Source organism: Dendropsophus ebraccatus, chromosome 2 (assembly GCF_027789765.1).
Source record: "Dendropsophus ebraccatus isolate aDenEbr1 chromosome 2, aDenEbr1.pat, whole genome shotgun sequence".
Taxonomy (NCBI): Eukaryota; Metazoa; Chordata; class Amphibia; order Anura; family Hylidae; genus Dendropsophus; species Dendropsophus ebraccatus.
Genome location: NC_091455.1, coordinates 4,377,744 through 4,405,630, shown reverse-complemented (window position 1 = coordinate 4,405,630; position 27,887 = coordinate 4,377,744). Strand labels below are relative to the sequence as shown.

Genomic DNA, 27,887 nt, shown 5'->3' with positions numbered 1-27,887 from the left:
TAGGACTGCAGGTGACACCTACTACATTATCTGTACTCAGAGATATCACTGTGTTATCTGTGCTGTTACATAGGACTGCAGGTGACATCTACATTATCTGTACTCAGAGATATCACTGTGTTATCTGTGGTGTTACATAGGACTGCAGGTGACATCTACATTATCTGTACTCAGAGATATCACTGTGTTATCTGTGGTGTTACATAGGACTGCAGGTGACACCTACTACATTATCTGTACTCCGAGATATCACTGTGTTATCTGTGCTGTTACATAGGACTGCAGGTGACATCTACATTATCTGTACTCAGAGATATCACTGTGTTATCTGTGCTGTTACATAGGACTGCAGGTGACTACTACATTATCTGTACTCAGAGATATCACTGTGTTATCTGTGGTGTTACATAGGACTGCAGGTATCATCTACTACATTATCTGTACTCAGAGATATCACTGTGTTATCTGTGGTGTTACATAGGACTGCAGGTGACATCTACATTATCTGTACTCAGAGATATCACTGTGTTATCTGTGCTGTTACATAGGACTGCAGGTGACTACTACATTATCTGTACTCAGAGGGATATCACTGTGTTATCTGTGCTGTTACATAGGACTGCAGGTGACAGCTACTACATTATCTGTACTCAGAGATATCACTGCGTTATCTGTGGTGTTACATAGGACTGCAGGTGACATCTACTACATTATCTGTACTCAGAGATATCACTGTGTTATCTGTGGTGTTACATAGGACTGCAGGTGACAGCTACTACATTATCTGTACTCAGAGATATCACTGTGTTATCTGTGGTGTTACATAGGACTGCAGGTATCATCTACTACATTATCTGTACTCAGAGATATCACTGTGTTATCTGTGGTGTTACATAGGACTGCAGGTGACATCTACATCATCTGTACTCAGAGATATCATTGTGTTATCTGTGCTGTTACATAGGACTGCAGGTGACATCTACATTATCTGTACTCAGAGATATGACTGTGTTATCTGTGCTGTTACATAGGACTGCAGGTGACTACTACATTATCTGTACTCAGAGATATAACTGTGTTATCTTTGCTGTTACATAGGACTGCAGGTGACTACTACATTATCTGTACTCAGAGATATCACTGTTATCTGTGGTGTTACATAGGACTGCAAGTGACATCTACATTATCTGTACTCAGAGATATCACTGTGTTATCTGTGGTGTTACATAGGACTGCAGGTGACATCTACTACATTATCTGTACTCAGAGATATCACTGTTATCTGTGGTATTACATAGGACTGCAGGTGACAGCTACTACATAATCTGTACTCAGAGATATCACTGTGTTATCTGTGGTGTTACATAGGACTGCAGGTATTATCTACTACATTATCTGTACTCAGAGATATCACTGTGTTATCTGTGCTGTTACATAGGACTGCAGGTGACATCTACATTATCTGTACTCAGAGATATCACTGTGTTATCTGTGCTGTTACATAGGACTGCAGGTGACACCTACTACATTATCTGTACTCAGAGATATCACTGTGTTATCTGTAGTGTTACATAGGACTGCAGGTGACTACTACATTATCTGTACTCAGAGATATCACTGTGTTATCTGTGCTGTTACATAGGACTGCAGGTGACATCTACATTATCTGTACTCAGAGATATCACTGTGTTATCTGTGGTGTTACATAGGACTGCAGGTGACATCTACTACATTATCTGTACTCAGAGATATCACTGTGTTATCTGTGCTGTTACATAGGACTGCAGGTGACAGCTACTACATTATCTGTACTCAGAGATATCACTGTGTTATCTGTGCTGTTACATAGGACTGCAGGTGACAGCTACTACATTATCTGTACTCAGAGATATCACTGTGTTATCTGTGCTGTTACATAGGACTGCAGGTGACATCTACATTATCTGTACTCAGAGATATCACTGTGTTATCTGTGGTGTTACATAGGACTGCAGGTGACTACTACATTGTCTGTACTCAGAGATATCACTGTGTTATCTGTGCTGTTACATAGGACTGCAGGTGACAGCTACTACATTATCTGTACTCAGAGATATCACTGTGTTATCTGTGCTGTTACATAGGACTGCAGGTGACATCTACATTATCTGTACTCAGAGATATCACTGTGTTATCTGTGGTGTTACATAGGACTGCAGGTGACAGCTACTACATTATCTGTACTCAGAGATATCACTGTGTTATCTGTGGTGTTACATAGGACTGCAGGTGACTACTACATTATCTGTACTCAGAGATATCACTGTGTTATCTGTGGTGTTACATAGGACTGCAGGTATCATCTACTACATTATCTGTACTCAGAGATATCACTGTGTTATCTGTGGTGTTACATAGGACTGCAGGTGACATCTACATTATCTGTACTCAGAGATATCACTGTGTTATCTGTGCTGTTACATAGGACTGCAGGTGACTACTACATTATCTGTACTCAGAGGGATATCACTGTGTTATCTGTGCTGTTACATAGGACTGCAGGTGACAGCTACTACATTATCTGTACTCAGAGATATCACTGCGTTATCTGTGGTGTTACATAGGACTGCAGGTATCATCTACTACATTATCTGTACTCAGAGATATCACTGTGTTATCTGTGGTGTTACATAGGACTGCAGGTGACTACTACATTATCTGTACTCAGAGATATCACTGTGTTATCTGTGCTGTTACATAGGACTGCAGGTGACATCTACTACATTATCTGTACTCCGAGATATCACTGTGTTATCTGTGCTGTTACATAGGACTGCAGGTGACTACTACATTATCTGTACTCAGAGATATAACTGTGTTATCTGTGCTGTTACATAGGACTGCAGGTGACTACTACATTATCTGTACTCAGTGATATCACTGTTATCTGTGGTGTTACATAGGACTGCAGGTGACATCTACTACATTATCTGTACTTAGAGATATCACTGTGTTATCTGTGGTGTTACATAGGACTGCAGGTGACATCTACATTATCTGTACTCAGAGATATCACTGTGTTATCTGTGCTGTTACATAGGAATGCAGGTGACATCTACATTATCTGTACTCAGAGGGATATCACTGTGTTATCTGTGGTGTTACATAGGACTGCAGGTGACAGCTACTACATTATCTGTACTCAGAGATATCACTGTGTTATCTGTGGTGTTACATAGGACTGCAGGTGATAGCTACTACATCATCTGTACTCAGAGATATCACTGTGTTATCTGTGGTGTTACATAGGACTGCAGGTGACAGCTACTACATTATCTGTACTCAGAGATATCACTGTGTTATCTGTGCTGTTACATAGGACTGCAGGTGACTACTACATTATCTATACTCAGAGATACCACTGTGTTATCTGTGCTGTTACATAGGACTGCAGGTGACTACTACATTATCTGTACTCAGAGATATCACTGTGTTATCTGTGGTGTTACATAGGACTGCAGGTGACATCTACATTATCTGTACTCAGAGGGATATCACTGTGTTATCTGTGCTGTTACATAGGACTGCAGGTGACATCTACTACATTATCTGTACTCAGAGGGATATCACTGTGTTATCTGTGGTGTTACATAGGACTGCAGGTGACAGCTACTACATTATCTGTACTCAGAGATATCACTGCGTTATCTGTAGTGTTACATAGGACTGCAGGTGACAGCTACTACATTATCTGTACTCAGAGATATCACTGTGTTATCTGTGGTGTTACATAGGACTGCAGGTATCATCTACTACATTATCTGTACTCAGAGATATCACTGTGTTATCTGTGCTGTTACATAGGACTGCAGGTGACTACTACATTATCTGTACTCAGAGGGATATCACTGTGTTATCTGTGCTGTTACACAGGACTGCAGGTGACTACTACATTATCTGTACTCAGAGGGATATCACTGTGTTATCTGTGGTGTTACATAGGACTGCAGGTGAAATCTACTACATTATCTGTACTCAGAGATATCAATGTGTTATCTGTGGTGTTACATAGGACTGCAGGTGACTACTACATTATCTGTACTCAGAGATATCACTGTGTTATCTGTGGTGTTACATAGGACTGCAGGTGACTACTACATTATCTGTACTCAGAGATATCACTGTTATCTGTGGTGTTACATAGGACTGCAGGTGACAGCTACTGCATTATCTGTACTCAGAGATATCACTGTGTTATCTGTGGTGTTACATAGGACTGCAGATGACTACTACATTATCTGTACTCAGAGATATCACTGTGTTATCTGTGGTGTTACATAGGACTGCAGGGGACTACTACATTATCTGTACTCAGAGATATCACTGTGTTATCTGTGGTGTTACATAGGACTGCAGGTGACATCTACTACATTATCTGTACTCAGAGATATCACTGTGTTATCTGTGCTGTTACATAGGACTGCAGGGGACTACTACATTATCTGTACTCAGAGATATCACTGTTATCTGTGGTGTTACATAGGACTGCAGGTGACATCTACTACATTATCTGTACTCAGAGATATCACTGTTATCTGTGGTGTTACATAGGACTGCAGATGACTACTACATTATCTGTACTCAGAGGGATATCACTGTTATCTGTGGTGTTACATAGGACTGCAGGTGATATCAGGTGACTTCTCCAGGTTGCAGAAGTTCAAACTTCATCATGCCCTGCTGACAGTTTATAATGGGAGTTGTAGTTTTGCAGCATGTGGCTCTTCAGGTTGCAGCACTACAACCCCCATCGTTTCCAACTGGCAGTTCATGATGAGAGTTGTAGTTATTCAGCTGTAGAGTCAAAGATTGGAATACAATGATTAGACAATGACACAGTACAGTCCATTATCTATAGGGGGCAGTAGTGCAGTACATGAGGTGGAGGCAGTGACAGGGCATTAGAACATGGGGGCACATTAGAGTAATTGGATAGAACGTTAGATAGGACTTTGCCTGATGGGGTGAGATGGGGGGGCCCCAAACTAACATTGTGCACCAGGGCCCATCAGCCTTTAGCTACGCCCCTGTCTACACCTGCACTACACCTGTTCTATTACAAAAGCCTTGTCAGTGTATCCAGTGGTGGGCGCATAGCACTCCCGTAAGATCGGTAACTTCACCCCCTGAATCAGACATAAAAGCCTGTAGGGTAAAACTATCCATGAGGTGACAAAAACAAGATGTTAGAGTGGTGTGGGGCAGGGGCGGCCGGGTTAATCATTACTGGAATATAGGAGAAATCTGGAGAGAACTGATCAGAAGGAATCAGAGCAGAAGTGCCGGATGCCACAGGTCAGTGCCAGGATCTATAGGGGTATATATGTGTGTGCAGCTGTATATATCCTGTAGTATCATGCGAATGGGGTGGAGGGCACAATATAATGTATATGGTGCAGGGACCAGAGAGCAGACCAGTCACTATACGGATATCAGAGCGGACATGTTGTGCTCCACATGCAGAATACACACAGTCATATATCTAACACAGATCATACATGTGATATGTAGGGGTTATACATGGGTCTTACAGGGGCCACACAGAAGGTAGTACATGGCATGATAGAGTTATTCCTGTATGTGTGCTTCTTGTATCGGTGACTCCCTGTATGTGTGATTCTTGTATCGGTGACTCCCTGTATCTGTGCTTCTTGTATCGTTGACTCCTTGTATGTGTGATTTTTGTATCTGTGACTCCCTGTATGTGTGCTTCTTGTATTGGTGACTCCCTGTATGTGTGCTTCTTGTATTGGTGACTCCTTGTATGTGTGATTCTTGTATCGGTGACTGCTGTATCTGTGATTCTTGTATCAGTGACTCCCTGTATGTGTGCTTCTTATATTGGTCACTCCCTGTATGTGTGATTCCTGTATCAGTGACTGCTGTATGTGTGATTCTTGTATCGGTGACTCCTGTATGTGTGATTCTTGTATCGGTGACTCCTGTATGTGTGATTCTTTTATCGGTGACTGTTGTATGTGTGATTCCTGTATCGGTGACTGCTGTATGTGTGATTCTTGTATCGGTGACTGCTGTATGTGTGATTCTTGTATCGGTGACTCCTGTATGTGTGATTCTTTTATCGGTGACTGTTGTATGTGTGATTCCTGTATCGGTGACTGCTGTATGTGTGATTCTTATCTTATTCTTATCTGTCACTCCTTGTATTGGGATTCTTGTATCATTGACTCCCTATATGTGTGATTCTTTGATCAGTGACTGCTGTATGTGTGATTTTTATATCTGTCCTTCCTTGTATGTGTGATTCTTGTATCAGGGACTCCCTATATGTGTGATTCTTGTATCAGTGACTGCTGTATGTGTGATTCTTGCATCGGTGACTGCTGTATGTGTGATTCTTATATCTGTCACTCCTTGTATGTGTGATTCTTGTATCAGTGACTCCCTGTATGTGTGATTCTTGTATCAGTGACTCCCTGTATGTGTGATTCTTGTATCAGTGACTCCCTGTATGTGTGATTCTTGTATCGGTGACTCCTGTATGTGTGATTCTTGTATCGGTGACTCTCTGTATGTGTGATTCTTGTATTGGTGACTCCTTGTATGTGTGATTCTTGTATCGGTGACTCCCTGTATGTGTGATTCTTGTATCGTGACTCCTATATGTGTGATTCTTTTATCAGTGACTCCTTTATGTGTGATTCTTGTATTCTTCACTCCTTGTATGTGTGATTCTTGTATCGGTGACTCCCTGAATGTGTGATTCTTGGATTGGTGACTCCTTGTATGTGTGATTCTTGTATCGGTGACTCCCTGTATGTGTGATTCTTGTATCGGTGCCTCCTTGTATGTGGGATTCTTGTATCAGTGACTGCTGTATGTGTGATTCTTGTATCGTGACTCCTATATGTGTGATTCTTTTATCAGTGACTCCTTTATGTGTGATTCTTGTATTCTTCACTCCTTGTATGTGTGATTCTTGTATCGGTGACTCCCTGAATGTGTGATTCTTGGATTGGTGACTCCTTGTATGTGTGATTCTTGTATCGGTGACTCCCTGTATGTGTGATTCTTGTATCGGTGCCTCCTTGTATGTGGGATTCTTGTATCAGTGACTGCTGTATGTGTGATTCTTGTATCGTGACTCCTGTATGTGGGATTCTTGTATCGGTGACTCCTTGTATGTGTGATTCTTGTATCGTGACTCCTGTATGTGTGATTCTTGTATCGGTGACTCCTTGTATGTGTGATTCTTGTATCGTGACTCCTGTATGTGTGATTCTTGTATCGGTGACTCCTTTATGTGTGATTCTTGTATCGGTGACTCCCTGTATGTGTGATTCTTGTATCGGTGACTCCTTGTATGTGTGATTCTTGTATCGTGACTCCTGTATGTGTGATTCTTGTATCGGTGACTCCTTTATGTGTGATTCTTGTATTGGTCACTCCTTGTATGTGTGATTCTTGTATCAGTGACCCCTTTATGTGTGATTCTTGTATCGTGACTCCTGTATGTGTGATTCTTGTATCGTTGACTCCTTGTATGTGTGATTCTTGTATCAGTGACTCCTGTATGTGTGATTCTTGTATCAGTGACTTCTTTATGTGTGATTCTTGCATCAGTGACTCCTTGTATGTGTGATTCTTGTATCAGTGACTCCCTGTATGTGTGATTCTTGTATTGGTGACTCCCTGTATGTGTGATTCTTGTATCGATGACTCCTGTATGTGTGATTCCTGTATCAGTGACTCCCTGTATGTGTGATTCTTGTATCGGTGACTCCCTGTATGTGTAATTCTTGTATCAGTGACTCCTGTATGTGTGATTCTTGTATCAGTAACTCCTGTATGTGTGATTTTTGTATCAGTGACTCCCTGTATGTGTGATTCTTGTATTGGTGACTCCCTGTATGTGTGATTCTTGTATCGGTGACTCCTGTATGTGTGATTCTTGTATTGGTCACTCCTTGTATGTGTGATTCCTGTATCAGTGACTCCCTGTATGTGTGATTCTTGTATCAGTGACTCCCTTTATGTGTGATTCTTGTATTGGTGACTCCCTGTATGTGTGATTCTTGTATCGGTGACTCCTGTATGTGTGATTCTTGTATTGGTCACTCCCTGTATGTGTGATTCCTGTATCAGTGACTCCCTGTATGTGTGATTCTTGTATTGGTGACTCCCTGTATGTGTGATTCTTGTATCAGTGACTCCCTTTATGTGTGATTCTTGTTTTGGTGACTCCCTGTATGTGTGATTCTTGTATCGGTGACTCCTGTATGTGTGATTCTTGTATTGGTCACTCCCTGTATGTGTGATTCCTGTATCAGTGACTCCCTGTATGTGTGATTCTTGTATTGGTGACTCCCTGTATGTGTAATTCTTGTATCGGTAATTCCCTGTATGTATGATTATGCGGTGAGTGAGAGGACCTGTGTGTGGTTAGGGTAGGGTTACACCCCCGCTCTAGTTTCGGGAGACATCAGTCGCCCAATGTTGCAAACAATAACATCTTGTGTATGTCTGTAATCCCAGGAGCCATGGAGCCGTCCACCATCCTCGTCCTCTCCGTCATCTTTCTCCTCACTCTCTACATTCTCCTCTCATGGTCCAAGCAGCATGGAAACCCATCTCTGCCCCCCGGACCCGCCCCGATCCCTGTGCTGGGGACCCCCAAGTACATGGACCTAAGAGCAGCCACCCAAAACTTCCAAAAGGTTTGTATAAGAGACCTGGTGCAGTGCATGCTGGGTAGTGGGGATACTGAGTAATCTACTGTTCATACATCAGATATAGTAGTAGTGATACAAGGATATACGGTTATATACAAATATAACAATAGACTTTTGTGCATTTCCAGATATAGCAGACACTGTTGAAACACTGATATATAAGAGTAACACCTGCACAGCGCAGAAGCTGGAGATATACTGATGAGTCGGGTATATAGACTTTGAAGACAATAGGCTGTTAGTTAAGTAACCTTTAAAAGTGAAGCTGAAGCTGCTTGGGGGTCTGGTGGTGAACATGGGGTCCTTATCCAGAGTACTATGGTTCAGCAAGGGGTCTTTAGAGAAGACTTACCTACACCCAGGGATATAAACTTCCACCTAATGCTGTCTATGGGCACAGAGTGACACAGATCCAGTTATCTAGGCCCCACCGCGTGCATAGAGCTAGCTGTCGGGGGTACCCCTTAGGAATCCTAGCGTGTTTGCAGTAGAGACTCGGCCTATGCACTTAGCTTGACTACTGGCTTATACAGTACCTCAGTTACTTGTGCGTTACATTCAGAGGTAGAAGAAGAAGACAACAGCCCAGTGTGGATAGGATTTTAGTCCCAATGTTCCACATTCCCTCTGCTCTAGCCGGACATGGCTAGGGTATCAGGATATAGAAGAAGAACAATAGTCAAGCTCATGGGTCCTGGCCGACAGGCCAGGCCCAGGAAAAGAGTTGCAGCAGGATCTGTAGTGTTGCTTCCCAAAAACAGAGTAAACACACATCTCCAACTTGAGCTGTATACTAAACACATTAGTCCTACCCCACTACATTTTTATATGGGGGGGGGGTGATTTGCTAATCATTAATCAGGAGACAGTGGCAACAGTGACAGGAAATACACATAAACAATGGGGGATAGAGTTAATTCTTATATATTTTTGACATTTAGCCAAGCAGATAATACAATGACATCAAGTGGCCGGAGTTGGATACTACAGGCTTTAGTTTAGAAACATATACATACATAGTACCGACCTTTACATGCTGGAACAAGACAGTGGATCCCACTCTGGGACACTACATAACCAGGGCATCACTTCTGATCTGTTCTCTATACTGGACCCATTCCACTGTATCCGTCCCCATCACACTGGGGGTTATAGAGGGAATACATGATGTGATTTGCCTTATTCACACTCAGTGATGCTGTCAGATTAAAGCTACTAAGCAAAAGCTTGTCCTCCACTCTCCACACTAAGCCATAGGGTATGATATTATGCAGAGGCACCCAAGGAAGTGAGGTGTCCAGATCAATAAGTAATCTAGGATACAAATTACCAGAGTAAGCTGCAGACCCTGAACAAGCAGGGGGTGCGGAGAGATCTCAGATATAAAGGTTTGGATGTAGAATATAGGAGCACTGTGATGGAGCCTAAGGCACAGGCAGCCGCAGCCGCCTGACACGGAGCTTATCTCATCATTGTTGTTTTGGTGGATGGTAGGATGTGTGTCAGGGTGGAAGGTCGGGACTCTTCTTCTGCTCCGGGTCTGGACTTTGCCTCCTCTGTATATTAGGTAAGAGTCGCAAACTATGCCCTTAACCCAGACAAACAGATCACAAACACAGACAGACACAGCGGAGTCACAGAGAAAGTTCCGACATACACAGAGGACACAGCGGGGTCACACAGAACGTTCTGACATACACAGAGGACACAGCGGGGTCACACAGAACGTTCTGACATACACAGAGGACACAGCAGAGTCACACAGAACGTTCCGACATACACAGAGGACACAGCGGAGTCACACAGAACGTTCCGACACACAGAGGACACAGCAGAGTCACAGAGAACTTTCCGACATACATAGAGGACACAGCGGAGTCACACAGAACGTTCCGACATACACAGAGGACACAGCGGAGTCACACAGAACGTTCCGACATACACAGAGGACACAGCGGAGTCACACAGAACGTTCCGACATACACAGAGGACACAGCGGAGTCACACAGAACGTTCCGACATACACAGAGGACACAGCGGGGTCACACAGAACGTTCTGACATACACAGAGGACACAGCAGAGTCACACAGAACGTTCCGACATACACAGAGGACACAGCGGAGTCACACAGAACGTTCCGACACACAGAGGACACAGCAGAGTCACAGAGAACTTTCCGACATACATAGAGGACACAGCGGAGTCACACAGAACGTTCCGACATACACAGAGGACACAGCGGAGTCACACAGAACGTTCCGACATACACAGAGGACACAGCGGAGTCACACAGAACGTTCCGACACACAGAGGACACAGCAGAGTCACAGGGAAGGTTCCGACATACACAGAGGACACAGCAGAGTCACAGAGAACGTTCCGACATACACAGAGGACACAGCGGGTCACAGAGATTGTTCCGACACACAGAGGACACAGCAGAGTCAAAGAGAACATTCCGACATACACAGAGGACACAGCGGAGTCACAAACTATGCCCTTAACCCAGACAAACAGATCACAAACACAGACAGACACAGCGGAGTCACACAGAACGTTTCCAACACACAGAGGACACAGCAGAGTCACAGAGAACTTTCCGACATACACAGAGGACACAGCGGAGTCACAGAGAACATTCCGACATACACAGAGGACACAGCGGAGTCACACAGAACATTCTGACATACACAGAGGACACAGCAGAGTCACACAGAACGTTCTGACATACACAGAGGACACAGCAGAGTCACACAGAACGTTTCCGACACACAGAGGACACAGCAGAGTCACAGAGAACTTTCCGACATACACAGAGGACACAGCGGAGTCACAGAGAACATTCCGACATACACAGAGGACACAGCGGAGTCACAGAGAACATTCCGACATACACAGAGGACACAGCGGAGTCACACAGAACGTTTCCGACACACAGAGGACACAGCAGAGTCACAGAGAACTTTCCGACATACACAGAGGACACAGCGGAGTCACAGAGAACATTCCGACATACACAGAGGACACAGCGGAGTCACAGAGAACATTCCGACATACACAGAGGACACAGCAGAGTCACACAGAACGTTCCGACACACAGAGGACACAGCAGAGTCACAGAGAACTTTCCGACATACACAGAGGACACAGCGGAGTCATAGAGAACATTCCGACATACACAGAGGACACAGCGGAGTCACACAGAACGTTCCCACATACACAGAGGACACAGCAGTCATTGTACATAGAATCTGTAAGGGCCTATAGGTGACTGGGCGAGCCAGTCACAAGCCATTTTCTAAACTCAGATAACAAGGACAGTAAATAGCACCTAAGAGGTTAAAGAGAGGATGGAGAAGGGATAGCAGAGGGAGACGAGATTACGAAATGTTATAAGCATGCCGGAAGAGATGGGTCTTCAGGGCACGCTTGAAACTGGGGATGTTGGAAATAAGTCTGAGGTCTTTGGGTAGGGAGTTCCAGAGAACTGGTGCAGCACGAGAGAAGTCTTGGAGGCGGGGGTAAGAGGTTCTCATTATCGAAGAGGTTAGTGTAAGGTTATTAGCAGAGCGCAAAGCATGGGAAGGATGGTAGGTGGAGATGAGGGAGGAGATGTATGGAGGGGCAGAGTTGTGGAGCGCTTTATGGGTGAGGAGTTTGAACTGTCTTCTATATTTAATCGGTAACCAGTGCAGTGACTGGCACAGGGGGGAAACATCAGTATAACGGCTGGAGAGGAAGATGAGTCTGGCTGCTGCATTCAGGATAGACTGGAGAGGGGAGAGCTTAGAGAAAGGAAGACCAATATGGACCAGTAAGCACGGTCAAGGTCGTTATATATCCCGAACATCTCACTGGGTGACTTTGGTGGCTGACACTGCCTCTGGGTCTCCGTCAACAGTCTCCAAAACTGCTGGGATGGTGCACAGCCAGGATACCCAACCTTGACAGGTGGCATCACGTGCTAAGAGAAACCAGGCCATTCTTAAATTAATTTGTCTTGAAGACCGCACAGGTCAAGAGCTGTGGAGGGCTCTGCGCACTCACACCGACCACTGGCTGGGTGCTAAGAACCTGGCACCAGGTAAGGGTGTGTGCAACAACGGGAGCGATCTCCTTGTTGCCTTTCAGATCGGCAGACTTATCCACGTGCCTTGTCTGGCACACGTCATGAACCTGGTTGTGAAGAAATTTCTTAGGTGCTACCCTGGTGTTGACGGTCTCCTGAAGAAGGCTCAAGGTCTTAGCTCCCACTTCCGATGTTCACATCCTGCTTCGGCACGACTGGCATCGTTGCAACGGGATCTGGACCTCCCCGTCTACCGTCTCATCTGTGATGTGGCAACATGCTTGAATTCCACGCTCCACATGCTCCAGCGGTACAAAATGTCACATGGCCTGACTAGCAGTGGTGCGGACCTCGGGGTGTTCACTCATAGAGAGTGGAGACAGGTGAAAGATTTGTGCACCATCCTTGCCAGCTTTGAAGAAGCCACCAAAATGGTTATTTGAGACGATGCCCATGTCAGCATCCCCGTTTTGGTGATATTTTTACTGGAACAAACATTAGACACTCTGGGGCAGCAGGTCTCAGCAGTGATGGAGGAGGAAGAGAAGGAGAAAGAGGAGGTGGCAGACACAGAACCTTACTCACCGGAGAATGTAGAGGACCCAACTGTTTCACAGTTGTATAGGTCTCCTTTAGGCACTGGTTCTAGGTCGAGGGCGGGGGGCAGGATGGCAGTACAGTCCCATGGTAGAGCGCATGAGGCTAGCCAGGCCTCTGGTGGCGGTAAGGAGGAAGAAGTGGAGGAGGATGAGGAGGCAGGGGTGGACACCGCCCGTACTGATTCCCCTTCACTGGTAAGAGGTTGGCACAGATTACGGGGGGGGTGGAGGAAGAGGATGAAGAGTCTGTTAGTGCCCCTCGACCCCGAGGCTTGGGAGATCCCAGTAGCATTTCACACATGAGTGCTTGGATGCTACATTACTTCCAACATGTTCCACGCATCAAGGAAATAAAAATGAACAGCAATTACTGGGTGGCAACCCTCCTTGATCCATGTTACAAGAATAAAGTGAGCAATTTCCTTTCACCCACAGAAATTGATAGTAGAATGCAGGATTTTGAGACAGTGCTCATTGACCAACTCGGGACATCTTTTGGGTCTTCACATCTCTTGGGTCACGGTGGAACAGCGTCAGCAACGCGGCAGCAGATGAATGACAAGTAGCCACAGCAGGCAGTGTGGCAGAACCCTACTGGGTGACATTTGGCAATCAATTTGTACCACCTCAACAACGGCAGCGCCTTAAGACCATGGTCCATGACTATCTGCGCATTAACATCAATGTTTTTGGACTTGATCTTGGACCCATTCAACTTCTGGGTGTCCAAATTGGATGAATGGCCTGAGCTTGCTGGACACGCCATAGAAGTGTTATCTTGCCCAGCAGCCAGTCTTATCTCGGTACGCACATTCAGCCCAGCTGGCAGGGAGATAACTGACAAACGTATCCGTCTATCCACTGACAATGTGGATTGTTTAACATTTATAAAAATGAATCAAGTGTGGATCTCTGACCATTTTGTTGCCCCCGTTGCTGATGTCACTGACTAGTAAACTGTAGCATGTCTTCTTGAAAATGTGAAATACATGTTACCTCTACACTACATCTCATGTCTGTAGTTCCTTTCCCTGCTGCTTCTAAAAATTGGATTCTACGTCTGCCCACAGCTAGTGTTCCAGGTGTTACAGCTGAATGTATTTTTGAAAAATACACCTGTATGAGCTTGATGCGTACTGCATACATCCTCTTTCTCCTCATTCTTTTTGTAGGCCTCCAAATGGTTATTAAATGGCTCCATCTTTCCTGCCATGTTCTGCTACCTAATTTAGTTGAACCGCTACCTCCATGTTCCCTGCTGGGCTCTTCTCACTGCCACCAATGGTACCAATTTTTCATGAGTGGGTAAAAAGCCCATTTTGGTCAGTTTACATTGTTGAATACATTTTTTTTAAATCTCTTCATCTGTTAGAAGTATCAATGTTTTGTACAGAGGAGTTGGTGGTTAAAGTTATCCTGAGTGGGTACAGAGCCCATATTTGACAGTCTGCCTTGCAGAACAATTTCCTTGAGGAAGCGCGCTGCACATGCGCGTGAAACGGCTGTAGCCCAGTCACTAGTCAGCGTCTTCACAGAGCCGCTCTGCAAATAAAGGCTTTTTAACCTGTTATTGGGGTGAGTGCCACAATTCTTCTTTTATGTTTCGATATGGACACTTGATCTTGTTGTTGAGCAACACCCTGAACAGTATGGAGGTCACCCTGTAGCGGGTTATGTGATTGTATCTTGCCGAAGTAAGGACCAAGTGGTGCCGGGAAGTGTTTCCTCTTGATTGATACACAATTTTTATTAAAATAATCTCTTTATCTGTTAGATGTATCGATGTTCCCAAGTATTTTTCTTCCACAGACTATATTGGGATTCAATATTCGTTTGAATATAAAAATATCGGGAGCTTTTTTACTGTTCGCTCATCTCTAGCAGTATTGTATCCCCCTTTTTTTTCCTTTCTTTCTTAAAGCCAAATTTCGGGCTATAAGTTGTTCCATGTTTCCAGTTTGCTCTTCTGGATGATAATTACAGTTTCTCCTACTACATATAGGTGTCAAAACATCTCCCAATGACTTTAATGGGGTTCGAGTTTGAGTCGAACTTTGAACCGAACTTCACTACTGTTCGAGGTTCGACTCGAGCGCGAACATTTCACTGTTCAATCATCGCTAGTGATGAGTCCCTTAGGCTCTCATCCCAATCACCCACCCGGACTGTCAGTACCCTCACCCACGGAAAGCGGAGAGTAACCCAAGGAGTGTGTAGCCGGGATGTGTAGGTGCTGGTGCAATGATTACTGAATCCCAGTAGAATAAATAAAATGGCTTTACTGATGGTCTCTTGTGATACAGGATACGCTGGTAATAGATAACTTCTTGTGTTCACTGGATCTGTGCTGTGAGATACTTTAAGTGCTGAGGTAGAGTAGCAGTGCTTGTGGAGCTTAGTGTTGAGCAGAGAAGAGAAGAGGAGTTTTTTTGGAGAGCCTCAACCCAGGGTAGTAGAGTGTTCTGCCGGAACTTGAAAGAGAGATACTTGAGAGAAGAATACTTGTGCCGTCTTGCCAGTCTTGGTTACCTGAGAGTAGCTAAGTGTCCAAAATTATCCGGGGTCACCTGCACTGTGACATAGAGTACGTAGACCTTCATATGGTTGCTTTGCTCTATCCGGGTCAGTTCCCCTGCCTTAGGAGACTGCCCTGCACTGTTTCGAGAGGTTTGCGGCGTGGGCTGGGGTGGTCTATGACTTGTCCTCCTGTTGGGGTCTAACACCGCATAGTGTCTGTATCTATAGTCTTAGAAGCAAAAGTCTCTGAGTTCTCCATACATGTGTCTCTAACCAATTAACACAACTGGACTGTCCCGGACAGGGATCCTGGCAGAGCCAGGCCCTGGCTAAGTTCAGCAGGGATGCCTGTTCTGTGTGTGTCCTACTCCCTAGAGAATCAGAGGGAGACTGACTGACACTACACTTCCTCTCCCCAAGTGACTACTTCCTACCAGGGTGTGTAAGAGTCTCTGTGATTGGGGGATAAGAGAGTGCTCAAAGAAAGAGTTACAGTGATAGGCATAAGAAAAGAAGTATCTCCACTGGACCACCGGATACGAGGGAAAAACCCTATAGTAGCTACAGCTGTGCAACACATATATACAAGCTCATACATAAAATACTGACATCTAGTGGTGAACTAATAAATATCTTCATCACCACTTTTCTTTGGAGTACACAGCTTTTGTGACAGGTGCCATACAAGGAACATCCGTGGTGGGACACCACATACATACAGACATTGGTCACTGACTGCTCCACCCCCCTTTACCTGGACTATCCTATTTATATACATGGCCAGACCATTGCAGCTACGAAGCACTTTGCCCCTTTGCTTTTAATGTATACCTTCAGAGGTAGAGGCGTCATCTGATATTGGGGGGCTCCAATGCAATAAGCTCATGTACCAATCTGCCCACCAACAGTACAGATGTCGTCTGGTTAACATTACGTGATCTTTATAGAAAGCAGACCCCAAACCAGACCCCCAAAATTATTATATCACAGCCCAGACCAGACCCCTAAACTATATCACATCCCAGACCGGACCCCTACACTATATCACATCCCAGACCGGACCCCTAACACTATATCACATCCAAGACCGGACCCCACACTATATCACATCCCAGACCGGACCCCTAACACTATATCACATCCCAGACCGGACCCCTAACACTATATCACATCCAAGACCGGACCCCACACTATATCACATCCCAGACCGGACCCCTAACACTATATCACATCCCAGACCGGACCCCTAACACTATATCACATCCAAGACCGGACCCCTAACACTATATCACATCCCAGACCGGACCCCTAACACTATATTACATCCCAGACCGGACCCCTAACACTATATCACATCCCAGACCGGACCCCTAACACTATATCACATCCCAGACCGGACCCCTAACACTATATCACATTCCAGACCGGACCCCTAACACTATATCACATCCCAGACCGGACCCCTAACACTATATCACAGACCGGACCCCTAACACTATATCACAGACCAGACCCCTAACACTATATCAAGGACCGGACCCCTAACACTATATCCCAGACCGGACCCCTAACACTATATCACATCCCAGACCGGACTCCTAACACTATATCACAGACCGGACCCCTAACACTATATCACATCCCAGACCGGACCCCTAACACTATATCACATCCCAGACCGGACCCCTAACACTATATCACATCCCAGACCGGACCCCTAACACTATATCACATCCCAGACCGGACCCCTAACACTATATCCCAGACCGGACCCCTAACACTATATCACAGACCGGACCCCTAACACTATATCACATCCCAGACCGGACCCCTGACACTATATCACAGACCGGACCCCTGACACTATATCACAGACCGGACCCCTGACACTATATCACAGACCGGATCCCTGACACTATATCACAGACCGGACCCCTGACACTATATCACATCACAGACCGGACCCCTAACACTATATCACATCCCAGACCGGACCCCTAACAATATATCACATCCAAGACCGGACCCCTACACTATATCACAGACCGGACCCCTAACACTATATCAAGGACCGGACCCCTAACACTATATCCCAGACCGGACCCCTAACACTATATCCCAGACCGGACCCCTGACACTATATCACAGACCGGACCCCTAACACTATATCACAGACCGGACCGGACCCCTAACACTATATCACAGACCGGACCCCTAACACTATATCACATCCCAGACCGGACCCCTAACACTATATCACAGACCGGACCCCTGACACTATATCACAGACCGGACCCCTAACACTATATCACAGACCGGACCCCTAACACTATATCACAGACCGGACCCCTAACACTATATCACATCCCAGACCGGACCCCTAACACTATATCACAGACCGGACCCCTAACACTATATCACAGACCGGACCCCTAACACTATATCACAGACCGGACCCCTGACACTATATCACAGACCGGACCCCTGACACTATCAGATAAAAGTGACTTTGCTCCTGTAACCACTTGGATCTGTGATGAAACTTTTGCTTCCTTCCATATTACAGGAGAAGATCCGTCACTGTATTTCTGTTTTCTTTATCAGCTCAGCCAGAAATACGGCTCCATATTCACCATTTGGAAAATGTCAGAACCTGTGATCGTCCTGTGCGGCTACGACACGGTGAAAGACGCCCTGATAAATCACGCCGAGCAGTTCAGCGCACGTCCCCTGATCCCAGTGCTGTATGTCTCCACCAAGGGATACGGTGAGATAAACCTCCCCAAATAATCTAACATCATACAGGAGGGGGATGGAGCTGCAGGGAGAGAGAGGAGGGGGACAGAGCCGCAGGGCGAGAGAGGAGGGGGACAGAGCCGCAGGGCGAGAGAGGAGGGGGACGGAGCCGCAGGGCGAGAGAGGAGGGGGACGGAGCCGCAGGGCGAGAGAGGAGGGGGACGGAGCCGCAGGGCGAGAGAGGAGGGGGACGGAGCCGCAGGGCAAGAGAGGAGGGGGACAGAGCCGCAGGGCGAGAGAGGAGGGGGACGGAGCCGCAGGGGGAGAGAGGAGGGGGACGGAGCCACAGGGCGAGAGAGGAGGGGGACGGAGCCGCAGGGCGAGAGAGGGGGGGGGATGGAGCTGCATCGCCAGAGAGGAGGGTGATGGGGCTGCAGGGCAAGAGAGGAGGGGGACGGAGCCGCAGGGCGAGAGAGGAGGGGGACTGAGCCGCAGGGCGAGAGAGGAGGGGGACAGAGCCGCAGGGCGAGAGAGGAGGGGGACGGAGCCGCAGGGCAAGAGAGGAGGGGGACAGAGCCGCAGGGCGAGAGAGGAGGGGGACGGAGCCGCAGGGGGAGAGAGGAGGGGGACGGAGCTACAGGGCGGGAGGGGAGGGGGACAGAGCCGCAGGGCGAGAGAGGAGGGGGACGGAGCTACAGGGCGGGAGGGGAGGGGGACAGAGCCGCAGGGTGAGAGAGGAGGGGGACAGAGCCGCAGGGCGAGAGAGGAGGGGGACGGAGCCGCAGGGGGAGAGAGGAGGGGGACGGAGCCACAGGGCGGGAGGGGAGGGGGACAGAGCCGCAGGGCGAGAGAGGAGGGGGACGGAGCTACAGGGCGAGAGAGGAGGGGGATGGAGCCGCAGGGCGAGAGTGGAGGGGATGGAGCTACATGGCGAGAGAGGAGGGGGACGGAGCCGCAGGGCGACAGGGGAGGGGGACGGAGCTGCAGGGCGAGAGAGGAGGGGGACGGAGCCACAGGGCGAGAGAGGAGGGGGACGGGGCTGCAGGGCGAGAGAGGAGGGGGACGGAGCCGCAGGGCGAGAGAGGAGGGGGATGGAGCTACATAGCGAGAGAGGAGGGGGACAGAGCCGCAGGGCGAGAGAGGAGGGGGACGGAGCCGAAGGGCGAGAGAGGAGGAAGACGGAGCCGCAGGGCGAGAGAGGAGGGGGACGGAGTCGCAGGGCGAGAGTGGAGGGGGATGGAGCTGCAGGGCCAGAGAGGAGGGGGACAGAGCCGCAGGGCGACAGGGGAGGGGGACGGAGCTGCAGGGCGAGAGAGGAGGGGGACGGAGCCACAGGGCGAGAGAGGAGGGGGACGGAGCTGCAGGGCGAGAGAGGAGGGGGACGGAGCCGCAGGGCGAGAGAGGAGGGGGATGGAGCTACATAGCGAGAGAGGAGGGGGACAGAGCCGCAGGGCGAGAGAGGAGGGGGACGGAGCCGAAGGGCGAGAGAGGAGGAAGACGGAGCCGCAGGGCGAGAGAGGAGGGGGACGGAGTCGCAGGGCGAGAGTGGAGGGGGATGGAGCTGCAGGGCCAGAGAGGAGGGGGACAGAGCCGCAGGGCGAGAGGGGGGGGGGATGGAGCTGCAGGGTAAGGGAGGAGGAGGATGGAGCTGCAGGAAGAGAGAGGAGGTGGATTAAGCTGCAGGGCCAGAGGAGGGGGATGGAGCTGCAGGTTGAGAGAGCTGCAGAAAGAGAGAGGAGGGGGGATGAAGCTGCAAGGCGAGAGGAAGGGGGTGGAGCTGCAGGGTGAGAGTGGAGGGGGATGGAGCTGCGGAATGAGAGAGGAGGGGGATGGAGCTGCAGGACGAGGGAGAATGAGGGGGACGGCGCAGCAGGAAGAGAGAGGAGGGGGATGGAGCTGCAGGAAGAGAGAGAGAGGAAGATGGAGCTGCAGGGTGAGAGGGGAAGAGGATGGAGCCGCAGGGTGAGAAAAGAGGGCGGGGGGTGAAGCTTCAGGGTGAGAGAGGTGGGCAGGCTAGTCCTCCAGTCCCATAACATTGTCCCCGCAGTGACCTTGATCTTTCCCACACTGCTTCACATACAGAAAGTTGTAGGAGTGTAGAGAGATTGAAGTGCTGTGTGACCGGGGGGGGGGGGGGGGGGGGGGGGGGCGTCACTGTGGCTGGGACTGGGGACAATGGCTGCACTGGGTAGTATAGCTTGGTATGTGGGCACTGTGGCTGACAATGGCTGCACTGGGTAGTATAGCTTGGTATGTGGGCACTGTGGCTGGCAATGGCTGCACTGGCTAGTATAGCTTGGTATGTGGGCACTGTGGCTGGCAATGGCTGCAGTGGGTAGTATAGCTTGGTATGTGGGCACTGTGGCTGGCAATGGCTGCACTGGGTAGTATAGCTTGGTATGTGGGCACTGTGGCTGGCAATGGCTGCACTGGGTAGTATAGCTTGGTATGTGGGCACTGTGGCTGGCAATGGCTGCACTGGGTAGTATAGCTTGGTATGTGGGCACTGTGGCTGGCAATGGCTGCACTGGGTAGTATAGCTTGGTATGTGGGCACTGTGGCTGACGCCAAGGTTGGCAGTGTTATAGGATCCTGGTGAATTTTCTGCAGGTCACTATTCACACCACATATCTTGGCATGGATGTTGAGGGTTTGTTGAGGCCAAAGTTACAGAACTCTGAGCCTCCTTCCTCTCCTCTGTAGCTGTATGGTGCTGTAACCATGATGCTCCCTTCCTATTGCTGATATATCACAGTCCGCACAGGGTCCATCACCTGTCAATAGGCCGGAGATGAAGAGGCGTCTTCTGCTCTATAATTTGCTTTTACCTGGTTAATTTTTGACCAAAGTATCATATAAGACAAGACACTGGTGTAATGCCAAGCTTCTGGAACGTTCTGTTATGTATTCATGTCAATGCCTCCATGTTCTTTTTTCCATAGCGTTTAATGGACCAAGATGGCGTCCACTCCGTCGATTTGCCATGACCTCTCTCAGGAATTTTGGGATGGGGAAGAAGACCATGGAGACGAGGGTATTGATGGAGTCCAATTATCTCATCCAGGCCGTATCCGAGACAGGAGGTGAGTGTCCTCCCCATTGCCCGACATCTGCTAAGCTCATAGCTCTCATGGTCCATAGATATCTCTCATATGTTCTGTAACATCCGCACTTGTTCAGACTTACGTGCTATATGGCGCAAGAGGCGTGTCCAAGTATGATCTTGTGCTTGTTGTACACTCTCTGAATGCTGCTTTATTCCCTCTGCTTGGTTCACATTCTCCTCCCATCTCTATCCCTGCTGACTTTCCTCTGCTCCGCAAACATTTAAAGGGGTTATCCAGCGCTACAAAAACATGGCCACTTTTCCCCTCTCTCGAGTTCAGTTCAGGTGTGGTTTGCAATTAAGCTCCATTTACCTCAATGGAACTCTTAGTTTGAAACCGCACCCAATCTGGAGACAAGAGAGGGGGAAAGTGGCCATGTTTTTGTAGCACTGGAGAACCCCTTTAACCTTGGTTTTGTTTGTGACAGAAAGGCGACATCTTTTCTTCCCACTCTCACTTCTCCTGTTCCTTCTGTGTTTGATGGGATATCAGGGTGGGGTCCAGTCTCACCTAGGTTGGCTCCGGACATCCCATAAACAGTTCAGCACATCAGACCTTATGGCTACTGGTCTCTGTTTAGCATGATAGTCTTTCCTCTTGTCTCTTATATCTTGTTTCTTCTGACCTCTGCTATTGCCTGTATAGTCTTCTGGTTCTGATTCTGTACTTACCTATATTCATATTTTGCATAGTATGGGGCAGTTGCCAAGTTGCCCCATACCTCTTAGGGTAGCTGAGGCATTTGGTAGGGGCAGCTTAGGGGGTCTGGCATTAGAGCTCACTGTCCATGTTTCTCCTCTCCCTCCTATGTTTCTGCCGTGGCCCGGGGTGCTGGTTGCAGGTGGGTTGTGCAGCTGGTAGGCTCTTGTCTTTGGGTGGCTAGGAGTGGTAGTACCTACCCCCGGACACATGGGCACCGGACCTTTGGTATAACTAGTGTGAGGTGCAAGTGAAGTTTTAGTCCCGACCTAAACAGTGCATAACTTTACTTGGAGAAATAACAGTACAAAACAGAATACTGATACAAGTGCTAGTGCAAAAATACTTGGCACTTATTCTTTAAGAACTCAGAGGTAGAACTGAGAAGAATAGAGAGAGTGAAGACTTGTGTTAAGAGAGAGGGGTATAGGGGCCGGGATGTGTGTGACAGAGGGGTATAGGGCCCGGGATGTGTGACAGAGGGGTATAGGGGCCGGGATGTGTGACAGAGGGGTATAGGGGCCGGGATGTGTGACAGAGGGGTATAGGGGTCGGGATGTGTGACAGAGGGATATAGGGGCCGGAATGAGTGACAGAGGGGTATAGGGGCCGGGATGTGTGACAGAGGGGTATAGGGGCCATTTTTTTATCAACAATCTCTCGGGCGTCCTGAATCCTCCGCTGATGCTCCTGGACCCAGTCAGTGTCAGGCAGAGGGTTGAGAGTGTCAGGGACTTGAACTCCTAGGGCGCGGTCTTGAGGAAGCTGACCTTGGCGCCCAAACATCAAATAGAAAGGGGAGTAGCCGGTAGAGCAATGAGTGGTGTTATTGTAGATTTCCACCAGCTCATCCAACAGGTAAGGCCATTCGACCCGTTTGGCCACTGAAGCTGTCCTTAGCATATTGATGAAAACCTGGTTGATCTTTTCGCAGAGGCCATTCCCTTGGGGGTGATAGGCCATGGTTCATAGCCTATTACACTCATGGTAAGTGCACAATTCATGGAAAAGTTGAGACTCGAAGGCCGGACCCCGGTCTGTCAGTAGAGACTCTGGGCAGCCATAGTGTTTCGCGTATTCCTTGTAAAAGGTAATGGCTGTAGTCCTGGCGGTCAGGTCCCTGATAGGCACTACGACCACCCACTTGGAGTAGTGGTCGACCATGGTGAGAGCATAAGTGTATCCACACCTCGTTGGAGCCAGCTTCACGTGATCTAGGGCAACAAGCTGATTCGGCCGGTGGGATACGATGGGATGTAAGGGGGCTCTGGCCTCTCTTCCCCCGGCCTTAGAGATGTTGCACGCAGGGAACTCGGCACACCAGTTTTCAATATCGTCTCTCATCCCGATCCAGTAGAAGCATTGCCGGATAGTGGCCTCCGTTTTGTGGACCCCTAAATGACCAGAGCGGTCATAGTAGGCGTCTAGCACCATCTTGGCGTCTCGGCGGGGAATCAGGTTTTGGTGGCACCGCTCTCCCGAGACGGGGTTCAAGGAGTTCCGGAGGATTAGGCCCTTGTGGAGGAAAAGTCTCTTTAGCTGCCTCCAGAGTCGTCTACGTTCTATGTCAGGATAGGGCCTTTTTATTCGCATGGGGACTCGACCCGTGGAAAGGTAGTCATGGATCTCCCCCAAGACTCTGGACCCCTCCTAAACGCTTTGCCACCTGGCCAGGTCCTGGTGAGTACTCGGTTGAGAGGGAGGTTCTCCTGGCTTAGCCGCACTCACAACACTCTGGGTGGCGAACCTTTGATAGAAGGTTTGATAGAAGAGATCCGCGTTGACATTGGCCTTGCCACTGCAGTACTTGATTTCAAAATCAAAACTCGCCAACCGGGAGGCCCACCGTTGCTCTAGAGCGGTATTGAGGTGTGCGAGCGGATTATTATCTGTATAGATGGTGAATGGTGTGGCCGCAAGGTAGTCTTTAAATTTCTCTGTGACGGCCCACACTAGAGCCAGCAATTCCAGTTTGAATGAGCTGTAATTGTTGTCATTCTTTTCGGCACCCGGAGGCTTCGGCTGGCATAAGCAATAACTCTCTCCCGATTATCTTGGACTTGAGATAGCACGGCCCCGAGGCCCTGGAAGCTGGCATCAGTATAGAGCCGGAATTGAAGATTATAGTCGGGATAGGCCAGGACGGGAGGTGTGGTCAACAGGTGTTTCAAGGTTCGAAACGCAGTCTCTTGCCGTTCGGTCCACTCGACAGGGAGTCGTCGGTTGTAGTTCTCCCAAGGGCATCCCCGGAGCAGCTCGGTAAGCGGTTCGGCCACCTGTGCAAAGTGAGGTATGAAGCAGCGGTAGTAGCCGGCAAATCCGAGGAAACTTCTCACCTCCTTCAAAGTCTTAGGGGTGTCCCAGTGTTCCACAGCTGAGATCTTTTCAGGATCGGGCCGTATTCCCTCAGCACTCACGACTTGCCCCAAGTTGTTCACTTGGGGTTTGAGAAGGTGACACTTGGATGGTTTGATTTTCAGACCGTGATCAATTAGGACTTGGAACACTTCAGCCAGATGATGAATATGATCTTCGTAGGTGCGTGAATAGACGATAACATCATCAAGGTAGAGCAGGACACTCTGGAAGTTGACATGGCCGAGGCACCTTTCCATCAACCGCTAAAAGGTAGAGGGGGCGTTACATAGCCCGAAGGGCATACTGGTGAATTCAAAGAGTCCCATGGGGGTAGTGAAGGCCGTCTTCTCCCGATCCTCGGGAGCCATGGGTACCTGCCAATACCCGCTGGTGAGATCTTACTTTGAGAAATAGGTGGCTGACCCCAGGGCAGCGATAGACTCCTCAATCCGGGGCAAGGGATATGCATCTTTGTGCATGATAGTGTTCAGTTTCCTATAATCAACGCAGAACCGGATGTTGCCATCTTTCTTCTTGACGAGGACGATAGGGGCAGCCCACAGACTCTGGCTCTCCTGAATGACATTAGTGTCCTTCATCTCCTTGAGCAGCTTCTTAACTTGTTGATAGCTGGCAGGGTGATTTGGCCTGTGTTTCTCCTTGATAGGCGGATGGTTCCCTGTATTGATTCGGTGCTGAACTAGATTGGTTTTCCCAAAGTCAAGAGAGTGCTTACTGAAGGCTTCATGGTCCCGCTTAACAACTTTGAGAATACCGTTGAGATATTCGACAGGAGTATTTGCATCGCCTATGTGGAGTTCGTCCCACCAGGGAGTAGGAGCCCTGTTATAGTCTCTCGGGGTAGCATGGTTGGATCTCTGATGAGCAATGGTCTTTTCACAGACAACATCTTCAGGGTCGAGTTGATGCAGCATGGCTACCGTGGTGAACTTGTACAGGTTGGCAGGAGAGTCACCGAGGTTTACCAGGCGCACTGGAACTTGACCATTGGAGACAGTCACGAGGCTCCTTGCAGCTCTCACAAGGGGTTGCCCTTCGATTTCGGTGGAGTCCAGCAGAGCTTCATAGTCGGCATTGTCTAGGCCTGGGCGAACCCGGCACCAGATGAGGGCCTCACTATTAGCTGGGATTGTAATCGGACGGGCGTCCCTAGTGCGGACACGGCAGATTTCTCCCCGATGATTGACAAACTTCTGCTGAGCGGTGAGCGCATTGATGGTCTTCTGGACAGCTTGCCTGTAGTGCGGAGAGGCATGAGACAAAGAGGCATGCAGAGCATCTAATAGTTCAGCAAATACATGGCGAATAACAATCATGCCTAGAACAGTAGTACCACTATCCCCGAGCTTCAGTAACAATCACACCTTGACGAGGTAACTCACGGTTACCAATACAAATGGTAGGCTCCCAGTAGCCTAGTTGTGAGATAGGTCGGCCATTGCTAGCAATTTACTTTAAACGGTACTCTTCAACCGGGCCTAACGCCCTCAGGTCCCAATGTTCCTCGAAAATGTGTCTGGGTATGGTAGTCACTTGGGAACCTGTGTCCAAAAGGGCTTCAAGGGGGACATTGTCTATCCAGAGTTACATGCGGGCATTGCGAGAGGAACCTGGAGAACCACTGTGATTCCTGGGGGCCTGGGGTTTGACCTCCTGGGTGTTGGCCCTCGGACCCAGGAGTAGCCAGTTTAACTGAAAGCACTGGGACCGGTAGTGTCCATGTCGCCTACAATAGCTGCAGTAAGGCCGCTCAGGGGTCTTTGGGGCGGAGGCCTATCAGGACTCGGGTACTCAGGGCAAGAGTCCTGGGACAGGGATGTGGAGGAGGCCCCTTGCAGTCCCCTTATAGCTTGGCAGAGGGAGTCAACCACCTTGGTAAGGAGGTCAGGGGTAACTGGAGAGTTAGCAAATGTAGGCTGTTGTGAGGCTTGAATAGCGGGAACAGGCGTAGCCACAGGTGAGACTGGAGGTAGCCCCCGTCAGATCTACGGGAGTTGGGCCCGCAATACAGCCAGCACAGGGAGTGTCAATTCCAACCACCCGTAGGGCCAAGGTCTTGAAGTCCAGGAAGGACATAGTAGGATTTTGAGCGGCTAGCATGCATAGTTGACTCTGGATGAGCCTGGAGTCCACTCCCTCTATAAAGCGATCAGTAATTATGCATTCGGCGGCTGAGGGGTCTATAGTATCGACTTGTCTTAGAGCCCTATAGGCAGATTGGAGGGCCAGTGCATAGTCTCTTAGAGTCTCACCTGGCTTCTGGCGTCAGTCGTAGAACTGGAGGCGGACCTCCGTGGGCGACTGTACCTCAAATTCCCTGCTAAGGCGGTCAAGGATCTGTTGCACGTCAGACTTTTCAGTAGCTGGCCATGACCGCACCTCCTCGGGGTCAGGGCCTTCAAGTTGTCCTAGCAGCAACTGCACCTGCTTAGTGGGAGAGAGTGAGACAAGTTCAAGAGTGCGTGCAATCTTTTCTCTGAAGGCAGCTAGAGTGTGGGGTTCCCCTTTATAGCTGGGGAGATTGGAAGGCCCGATAAAGAATGGCACTGCGGCAGTAATCATGGGTGCAGGACCAGCAGCAGGGACCCTTGCTGCTGGAGCGAGGAGATCAGCAGACGAAGCGGGCGGGCTGCCCGAGCCATCAGAGTCACTACTGTGAGCCGTGGACATGGTGGTAGAATCAAGGGTACTGCGCCTTTAAGAGGTATACTTGCTGCTGAGGGGTCGGGGCTGCAGGCTGAATCCGGAGGACAGGAGCGCAGCGGGCATAGGCGGGCTAGTGAGCCGCAGTGATGAGAGGGAGACCAAAGTGGATCCGGTGGGCACAGCTATGCGGATGGCTGGGGTTGCGGTGATGGCGGAAGTCGGGCTCGGGGACTTCCAGTGGTGCGACAATAATCTCCTTCCCACCGGCAACAGAGGCTGCGATACAGTAAGGCCGGGAGGCGGGGCATGAGCAGTGCGCGCACGGGAAATCCACCAATTCACTGGTTAACCCCTTCCTGGACCGCAGCGCGGCGCGAGCAAAGTCTTTCTGGGTGTTATAGT

General features: G+C 48.8%; 1 protein-coding gene across 1 annotated transcript in view; it reads left to right on the top strand.

The window, feature by feature from the left end:
- Nucleotides 1-5,120: 5,120 nt before the first annotated feature.
- LOC138782932 (cytochrome P450 2C29-like) overlaps nt 5,121-27,887 on the top strand; it is a 42,239-nt gene continuing 19,472 nt past the window's right edge. Inside the window, exons 1-4 of the mRNA XM_069956948.1 lie at nt 5,121-5,334; nt 8,536-8,717; nt 18,523-18,685; nt 21,597-21,737. Coding sequence (XP_069813049.1) covers nt 8,541-8,717; nt 18,523-18,685; nt 21,597-21,737 — 481 coding nt within the window. The 5' untranslated portion in view covers nt 5,121-5,334; nt 8,536-8,540. The remainder of the gene's footprint in view (nt 5,335-8,535; nt 8,718-18,522; nt 18,686-21,596; nt 21,738-27,887) is intronic.